Source organism: Callorhinus ursinus, unplaced genomic scaffold, assembly GCF_003265705.2.
Source record: "Callorhinus ursinus isolate GAN/ISIS: 27379988/994484 unplaced genomic scaffold, GSC_fseal_2.0 scaffold1, whole genome shotgun sequence".
NCBI classification, from domain to species: Eukaryota; Metazoa; Chordata; class Mammalia; order Carnivora; family Otariidae; genus Callorhinus; species Callorhinus ursinus.
This window is the reverse complement of record NW_027397063.1, coordinates 22983572-22993354: the sequence shown is the minus strand read 5'-3', so window position 1 is coordinate 22993354 and position 9783 is coordinate 22983572. Positions and strand designations below refer to the sequence as shown.

The window sequence follows — 9783 nt, the reverse complement described above, 5'->3', positions numbered from 1 at the left end:
TAATTCCATGGGTGACTGAGCTGACCAGCCATATCCTGTATGACCCCAAATGACCAATGTTGACCCATAGGGAGAAACCTCTCTATGCTCCTACTCAGCAGGAAGAAGTTACAGAAGATGAGACCTTCCATCCTCAGCAACCTTAAGGATTTAAGGGTCAGAATTGTTCAGGGGGAGGAATGATGTGGGCAACAAAGGCAAATGAAGAACTTAAATCTCCTTACTACTTATAGTCCATTGACAAGTTTTTTGAAACAGGCAGAGTGACCTTCCTCTAGAAACTCAGCTGCCTCAATGTTAGTACTTTGCTAAGGGCAAAAGGCAAGCTTAGCCCAACCCCAAGGATCCTGTAAGTCTACTTGAACATATAAAAATTCCTTTGGAAACTTCACTTATTTCTACCCCCCAAGGTATATGTTGGCAGTCATCCCCCAAGCATATGACCAACTGATGTATGTCTGAAGGATCTCATGACTCAGGTTTTATTAGACAAGAATAAATGGCCTTTTCCCAACAATAGCTAGCCCCCTCAGGGTCCTGGAAGCCTTGCTTTCAAAATTCCTTGGAGACTTAAACTATCCCTAATCCCCTACGAACTTGAAGGTATATAATGGGCCATTCCCCATGACCCCAGTGCAGCTCTTTCTGTCCACAGGTCCTGTCCCCATTCTTTAATAAAATCACCTTTTTCACAAAAGACATCTCAAGAATTCTTTCTTGGCTGTCACTTTGAACCCTAACATCTTTCCTATATTAATATCATTTAATTATAGAAAGTATATGGGTTCCTTCTTCTATAGGGGTCATGGAGGATAGAACAGTGTTTATTTTGCTCTTGAGACAAACTCTGGTTTTAAATCTAGTATTTCATTTCCTTACTAGCAATTAGCTGATTATTAACTAATTCAAGCCCCGGCTTCATCTATAAAATTGGAGGTAAAATATTACTTGACAGTTACTTTGTGGATAAAATGAGCTTTGTGTGTAAAGCACTTAGCACACTGCACAGCACAATAATTGTTTATATTTGAGTTATATTTCTCAACACTCATTTGAGTGTCGTTAAAATTTTTCTTTTAAGCAAACTCTATTGTGGAGGTAATATAACCAAACAACATAAAAGGCTAGTTTACTCACAAACCTATAAGCCATATGGACTTCTTATATTTGCTGTTGGACACAAAAATATCATCTCTGAGTTTCAATCACATGTATGAGACAAAAAAAAAACCAAAACCCAAAACCCAACACGTTATAGGAGTTATTCTTCTGCCTTCAGCATAACCTTTAGCCGAGCCTTGTACACACCTGTGCATTCTCACCTTCTGAAAAAAGAGAAAAGCTACTTCTCTACTTAAAAAACAAAGGCGGCGGGGGTGGGCAGGAGAGGAACTGCCTTTCTAGGATGGGCACTGAAATGCAGCTTACGTGACTTGCCAGATCATTATCTGAAAGGTCACAGAGTACAGAAAGGAACATGCGGTAGAGTACAAGATGGTAGGCATGAGATCAGTTGAATTTAAAAAGATGGTATTATTAGGCAGATGATAAGCTTCTGGAGCTTGGGTGCTCTAGAATCAGAAAATACTTAAGAATTGCTGTGGACTGGAAACTTAGATCTCCTTAAGTTTCAAAGAGATGTCTGTAAAGAATTTTTTCTTTTTTTAGAACCGAGTCACTTAAATGTGATACTCATTTTACACTGGAGTGTGGGTGATAGGTTTATAGGAAATGCACTACAACTGAATATTAGAGAAACCTGCATCATACCACAGAGGCTTACGGGATAGGAATTTGTATCAGCTAGGCTTGTCAGAAAGTCATGCTGTAGTAAGAAAAGTAATAACATATCTATAGGGAAGGGTCTGGAAATAATTTACAAAGTGTGAGAAAAGATCTTTACATAAGAATCTTACAAATTATCATAATGATGTTAATAGTGTATTTATGAAATCCCTTACTCAAAGGTGTTCAGCTATTCAGCTTGCTTTGAAGTTTACATCTAATTACTATTCCAGGGTGATGTATATTCTCTAAGTTATGAGGATCTGCTGTGGAGGAGGCAGAGACTGGATGGGCAAAAGCTATAAATGGATTTTTCATCTCTATTCATACCGTTTGCTTCTGATCTATTTTGTGAGATACTTAATTTTTAATTTGTCAGTGTCATAAGATTTATGAGATATTTTGTTCAGTTGGTTTCTAGTTTGCTGCATTTGAGAGAGATCTGGTAGCTTTGAAGTGTAAGACTGACTACTAGAAATATACATTTTCATGTACTCTCTTCCATCATTCTTTAGGAAAATTTAAAGAATACTGATTATATGTCTCAGGTTTGGTTGATTCAACCCTATAATCCCTTCTTTGCGTAAAACAATCTTTCAGAATTCTAAATATTAATAATGGAAGCAAATCACTGAGGCAAATTAGTGAAAGGGACATTTTGAAATATACAGAGGAAGTCCTTTGAAGGCACTGAAGCAATATATATCCCTAAGTAGTTTTTTTCAAAAGACTATTTGCAGCCCCTATTATCACAAGTAATGAGTGGCCAGATATGGAATCTTGCACCTCCAGGTCAGCAGTTCAAATCTGGCCTAGATCAACGAAGACTAAAAATCATTATTAGTGGATGGCTTCATAATGTTCTCAATAAATGAGGCAGTGTACTTGGTTGCACTCTCTTTGGTAGTAGACAGGTGCCCAGGTGACAAATCATGTCCTACAAAGCATGACACACCCTTGATCACAGTGGCACTAAATGACACCTTTGTTGGTTATTTCATTAACTTGGTTTAATTACTGAAGTGAAAACCCTATAGCCATGATGCTTTCACAAATCATATCTATCAATGTATAATCTGATTTTGTTTAAATAGTATACATATTTAATATTTGAGTACACTCAGAACTGTGTTACTAAATGACTATATTAAATTTCCTTTCGATGTAGCTCTTGGGATGTTGTGTTCGTGGGTTCTGGAGCCGACGGCCAACAAGAAAGAATTCTTGAGATGTCTTTGGAGCAAAAAGGGAATTTTATTAAAGCATAGGGACAGGACCAGTGGGCAGGAAGAGCTGCTGCCCAGGGATTGTGAGGAGCAACTGATTATATATTTTGGGACTATGGGAAGTAAAGGTAAGGGAAGTTCCAAAAGGATTTTCATATGCTAAAGAAGACTCAGGACACCCAAGGCCTTGCTATTGTCAAAATAAGGTGGATATTTTCCCCCTCTAGCAAGGCATTAACATTAAGACAGCTGGGAGCTTCCTGGAAGAACGTTCTACTCTGCCTGCCTCAAGTATTTGTCAATAGGTGGCAGGTTGTAAGGACATTGAATTGTCTACATCTCCTTCTGCCTTTGTTTCCCACATCACATAGTCAAGAGTTTGGTATATTTCAGACATATTATTTTGAACACTGAGGGGCCTTATTTTAATTTATACATTTATTCCAATGCGTGGCATGATGCTATACATTGGAAAAACTGCCTTTTGTTTGTTTCCCAACTACCCCAAACAAATTTGTTCTAAAATCTTTCTTTCTTCCAATGATATTCCAAAGAAAACATTTAAACTGTTCAACTATGCTGTGTTTGCGTGTAGGTAAAATGAGTTTCAGTGGGAAACTAGGGTAAGAGGGATCCTTGGAGGGGACAGAGTTTAGGATACAGTCTCTCAAAATGTGGTAAAAGGGCATATTGACTATTTCAAGTGAAGGAATTTGAGAAGCGGCAGATGCAGGAAGGATTTTCTGACCTTCCTCTGAAGCAGATTTTCAAACCTTCAGGTGAGAGGTGCCTTCTCTATACCCAGAGGTAAAGGAGCATTCTTGTCTCCAAAGACTAAGGGACGCAAAGCAAAATTTGAAGGAACAAGCCTTGATATGTCTGTCCCAGTGTATCACACTTGATCTCGCCCATCACGCTTCCACTCTTCATCAGGCCTGGCAGAAAAAACACTGAGGCTTAACTGCTTCTTTGGATCTTTGTTTCCTTATACATGTTCCTGTGTCCTGTAGAACTTGGAATAAATTTGTACACTCAGTCTTTGCTGTAGGGGTCACAATCAAGGATTTAGAAAAGGGTAGAGGAAAGAGATTCTTCCTCCCAGCAGAATGCCTTTAATGTGGCAGGTTATCAAATATGGAAGCAAGGACTAGTTGAGAGGGGCCGCCCCACTCTGTTCTTAGCATCTCAGCCGCAAGAGAGTTCGGGCCAGGGAGGAGGAATCTAGAACGTCTGATAGGCTGTCCACAAGATACTTCCACACGGGCGGTCCTCCAAAGGGGCTCCCGGAGATTTGTAGCCCTTTTGATCATATCCTCTGCAATCCTTATACAGGCCTTTTTCTCTGGGCTTTGAGCTAAGTATCCTTTGCATGTATATCGTGTTTGTCAGTGAATGGAGGGCTCTTATACACACTATCTTATTTAATGTGAAGCTTCACAAAACTCAGTGACCTAAGAGATGAATTACACAGCCAAAGAGGAGAAGATAATTCAGTTCTTATGTCTCATATTGGTTTCCGAGTCGTGGTCTTCGTTCCTGAGGGTGTGAGTGAGGAGAGGCACTAAATCACTATTGGTAGGGGTCATAACCCTTCAGATACATAGAAAGTGTAGCCTGCTGCCTGAATACATAATATATCCTTCTCATGTATACAAATGTCAAGTGTGTAGATGTTACTTTCTAATGGAATACAATTTTATTTTTAAATCACTGAGTGTAATAGCATTTGTTATATAGCTCTTTATAAGCACACCTTAAATATATAGATATAACATGGGAACTCATTTTTTTTCCTTGCATATTGTAAAAGTGTCCTCATGAACTTAATGGTTGAAATCCCTAACAATGTAACTTGGTACTTCCCAGAAGTATCCATATGTTCCCGGATATCTGCCATATTGCAGGGACATTCCCAAATTGGGAGCATCTTTCTGGACACTGTTGCTTTCAGATCTCCCTTCTCATCTCCCTCCCAACCCTTTTTGCAAACCAGGTGTAGCAGGAAGCAGCAAGTAAAATTGCCCCAAATCCTAAACATCTAAGAAAACCTTGTGTGGCAGAGAGAAGGGATGAGAAGCATTCTGATTTCTGAAGGCAGTAGAATAACAGCACCTCAGGAAAAGGAATAAGCAATAAAAACAATCTTAACTGGTTTTTGAATAGACTTTTGGGTCCTTATACCTAGAAGAGTGGATTGGTAGACTTTCTTCTGCAAAGGCAAAGATAAAAAAAAAAAATTGTCATTTTAAGAGATGTGGAATTAGAGCTAGAGTCAGAGCAAATCAGAATGGTAAAATAGTCTTCCTTTCGGCTGGAACCGCCATCTTCCAGTAATTCGCCAAAATGACCAACACAAAGGGAAAGAGTAGAGGTACCCGCTATATGTTCTCTAGACCTTTTAGAAAACATGGAGTTGTTCCTTTGGCCACATACGTGCGAATCTATAAGAAAGGTGATATTGTGGACAGCAAGGGAATGGGCACTGTTCAAAAAGGAATGCCCCACAAATGTTACCATGGCAAAACTGGAAGAGTCTACAATGTTACTCAGCATGCTGTTGGCATTGTTGTAAACAAACAAGTTAAGGGCAAGATTCTTGCCAAGAGAATTAATGTACGCATTGAGCATATTAAACCCTCAAAGAGCCGAGACAGCTTCCTGAAGCGTGTGAAGGAAAATGATCAGAAAAAGAAGGAAGCCAAAGAGAAAGGTACTTGGGTTCAGTTGAAGCGCCAGCCTGCCCCACCCAGAGAAGCACACTTGGTGAGAACTAATGGAAAGGAGCCTGGACTGCTGGAACCCATTCCCTATGAATTCATGGCATGATAAATGTAAAGAAAATAAAAGACCTCAAGACTGTAAAAATGTTTCTCTTAATTGAGTAGAAGTGTGGTGTCCTTTCCCCCCAAAAAATATTTAAAGCAAACTTTGTGTCCTAAAAAAAAAAAAAAAAAAAGAATGGTAAAATAATCCTGAGTTAGATGATCCTTCTTTCTTCAAAGGTGTCGAAGTGGTGGTGTTACACAGGCTAAAACATAAAATGTATGTTTATAACTAACAACTGTATAGGAAAGGATTCTGAACTAGGGTTATAGGTGGAAGGTAGATTTGCCAAATAAGAAACCTGGTCAGAAAGAAGGAAAAAAAAGTAAAATTATTTATATGCTTGTGTTGCAAAATGAGCTATTTGTATTCAGGGCACAGAACTGAAATGAACATGATTAAGGTTAAGATGTCTAGGAGTTAGGATTGGAAACTCAACTGGGAAAACATTAGGGGAATATAAGATATGGGTGTGAGGATAGAAATCTGTTATTCTAAATAGTAATATTCCATTAAGTAAATAAATCACCATTACATTTTGATGTGATGTATAGTCCAGTTATCAGGATACTTGAAGGCAGCAGTTAATAAAGAAATATATTTAATTCTTAAAAATATAAAATCACTATGAAAATCTTACATAAAAATATGCCTTTAATTTTAACTAGGAATGTGGGCTTTTTATAGATGAATGACAACCACAGTGTTAAACTTAATTCTAACATTTGTTACTCTGTCAGATTTCACACTGTATACCCAAGAGGATGGTGGAGTTTCAGGGGTAAAAAGAGGGTGACAGGAGGGAGAAAAAATGGCACACACACAGGTGGTATGGCTCTGGGGGTTAGTCTGCACATAGAAACAGTAATAATTATTTACAACAGTGATCTGCATTTCCTAAAAAATAAACTTATGTTAGTAGGATCTCAGAAATAATAATAATGAGGGGAATTTGTCGTTATCGTTGCAAACCACAAAAAAAAATGTATTCTGTGCCTTATCAACACTACAGGACTCAGTGGCATATACTCACTGTAACTGATGGCATGGATTTGCTCCTCAGGGGGGTGTCTTCTATTTGTGGTAACAATCTTTGACATAAGAGAATTTGGACTTCTGTTATAGACTGGACTGTGTCTCCCTCAAATTCGGATGTTGAAACCTTAAGTCCCAGTGTGACATTGGAGATAAGACCTTTAAAAAGATAACTAAGGTTAAATGAGGTTGTAAGGGATTGGCGTGGGGTGCTAATCCAGGAGGACTGGTTGTCCTCCTTAGAGGAGGGAGAAACATTAGGAACTTGCACACAGACAGAGAAAATGCTACATGAAGACACAGGGAGAAGGCAGCTATCTGCAAGCCCAGGAGAGAGTACTCAGAAGAAAACAAACCTGCTAACATCTTGATCTGGAACTTCCAGCCTCCTGAACTGGGAGAAAATCTACTTCTGTGACTGAAGCCTTCCACCCACTCTGGGGTCTTTTGTAATGGCAACCCTAGCAATCTCATACAACATATTCCATGTATTTGATTTAATTTGCCTTTACCTGTTCACAAATAGATAAGGTAATTCATTGCATGTTACAGAGACTTTAATAAATATTACATTCCATTTATATTGAGATGAAAATACAACATTTAGGAATAGACAAAAATACCCAGTTTTTAACATCTCTCTTCTACCTTATATGTGAATAGTGGTATTTGTTTATGGAGTTGCTGGGTGGTTTTAATATTAAGTTATTCCAGCTTTTATAGGTAAATATTTTCATCAGAGAGCATTCTGATGAAGCTGATATAATGCCAAAATATAAATGAGCTGATTTTGACTTTCAAATATCTAACTTTTTAAACTTTCATTCACCAGGTAGTTTTGAGCATTTGCCATTTGCCCTGAACTGTATTAGGTAAGGAGACAGAGCAGGGAGACCCAGGTCTGAAATCGATGGGGTTCAGACTGGAGCGTAGAAAGCTGCTGTAAGACAAAACAAATGCATTAGGAATGAATTGATGGCAATTGTGAAAGAGTGCCTCAGGGTTATCAACAGAGAATCTGGGCCTAACTGAAGGGTGGGAAAAGTCAAAAAAGACCTAAGCTTAAATTTGAAACATAAAAGGCATTATGTAGATAGGTATTAGATTAGGAGATGGGGCTTTCAGACAGAAGCAAAAGCATTTTCTAGTAGGTCCCTGGTGCTTTGGGGGTCCTAACAGAAGGCCAGTGTGGCAGGAGTAGAGATTACAGAAGAAGACCCATGTGGACCTCATACAGATGTGGACCTCATCCTTTTTTTTTTTTTTTTTCCAATAAGGATTTTATTTATTTGAGAGAGAGAGAGAGATCACAAGTGGGCAGAGGGAGAGGGAGAAGTAGGGAGCCTGATGTGGGGCTCAATCCCAGGACCCTGGGATCTTGATCTGCGTTCAAGGCAGACACCTAACTGACTGAGCCACCCAGGTGCCCCATGAAGTTTATAAAAGTAATTCATGTGAGATGCTAGATGTTTGGATTGGAATTTTGGGATGAATTTGTTAAGAAGTGGATAAACTATTTTTTTGGCAGTAGAACTAACAGGACTTTATGGGAAGAAAATATACCCCTCCCACTCTAGCACACATACCTGGGCAGCCAGGGAAATTCCTAAGAAGACAATTTTCAGTTAGAGGAAGTGGGTAAAGGGAATATATAGAGAATTTGTGAAAATGTAATAACTAACATTTATTGGTCTCTTACTGTGTCAGACATGGAGCTAAGAACTTTATAGTCCCATTTAACCCTCATAGCAACCTACACAGTAGAAGTTTTTGGTAGAATTCCTGGGAAAAAACATTTCTGGGGTTTGAGAGCTCCCCTTGCATCCACCATTTGTAAGACTTTCTCCTTTTGTCACCAGACTATCCCATAGGTTAGAGGAATTTTCTAGCTTTAAAGTAAAAACGGGCCAATTTAACATGACTATAAAACAGACGACTTTAGGCCACTGTGTTTGGAATGTGAAAATGTGGATGGTTTTTTGAATATACAATTTAAAATGTTTGTCCATGGGTATTCAAAGAAAGAGCTATGGCTTTTTCTCAGGAATAGGCCCAGGTAATTGGGGATAAACCCAGGCCAACCCCTGTAGTTCATTTGTTGAGACCATTCTGTGGAGTTCCTGATGAGAGCATTCAGGGCCAACTCTGCGCAGACACTCAGGCTGCCCGAACAACACCACTGGGAGGCCTGCAGTCGGCTTGGATGGGTGAGAATTTGTTGCCGTATTTTCGTTAGAGCTACAGATCCTATTTTCTATGTACTGTGCCAAAGGATAATAAAATGTGGCACTAAAGAGATGATGGCATAAAACCTCACGGAGATATTTACATTGTAAAGTTTATAGAAGCTCTCCTTCCTCCTACCACACACACACACACACAAAATTGAGTTAATGTCCATCACTAGGGAACTAGTTGAATAAATTTTGATTTGTGTGTATAATAGACTATTCAGCAGCTATTAAAGATAAGAAACAATGTCTTAATAGGTTAATTGGGATGTGTCTGGAAGAAAGTCCAACATGCTCACAGTAGGCATATCTGAAGGCTGAACTTTGAAGTGATTTTTATGTTCTTTGAATTTGTCTTATTAGTGAAAAACAATCACAGAAATATAGGATGTTCATTTTTAAATTGATCAGTATAATATCAGGATATTTAATCATAACAAGTACAAAACATCTGTTTCCAGACTAATATTTACTTGTATCAAGAAATTAGACTAATGAATATTGTCTATATTGGGTTTGTTTGTTCAGTCTTAGGTTCAGACTTAGGTATCCAAAACAAATAATCCCATTAGAACTTAAATTTCATGAAAACATGAAACATTTCTATTTGCTTATATCATTTTTTTTAAGGAAATGACTATAATTGATGGATATACTTGGTGTTAAGACACAGGCTTTATGAA

The 9783-nt window shown here is 38.4% G+C and overlaps 1 protein-coding gene across 1 annotated transcript; it reads left to right on the top strand.

The window, feature by feature from the left end:
- Positions 1–5334: 5334 nt before the first annotated feature.
- LOC112824889 (large ribosomal subunit protein eL21-like) lies at positions 5335–5954 on the top strand. Its single transcript, XM_073897662.1, has one exon. It carries the CDS (start codon positions 5355–5357, stop codon positions 5835–5837), a length of 483 nt encoding a protein of 160 aa, XP_073753763.1. The 5' UTR covers positions 5335–5354; the 3' UTR covers positions 5838–5954.
- The last annotated feature ends 3829 nt before the right edge of the window (positions 5955–9783 follow it).

What these genes read in the sequence shown, in the direction of transcription:
- LOC112824889 (XM_073897662.1), top strand. Translation starts at nt 5,355, where the DNA reads ATGACCAACACAAAGGGAAAGAGTAGAGGTACCCGCTATATGTTCTCT.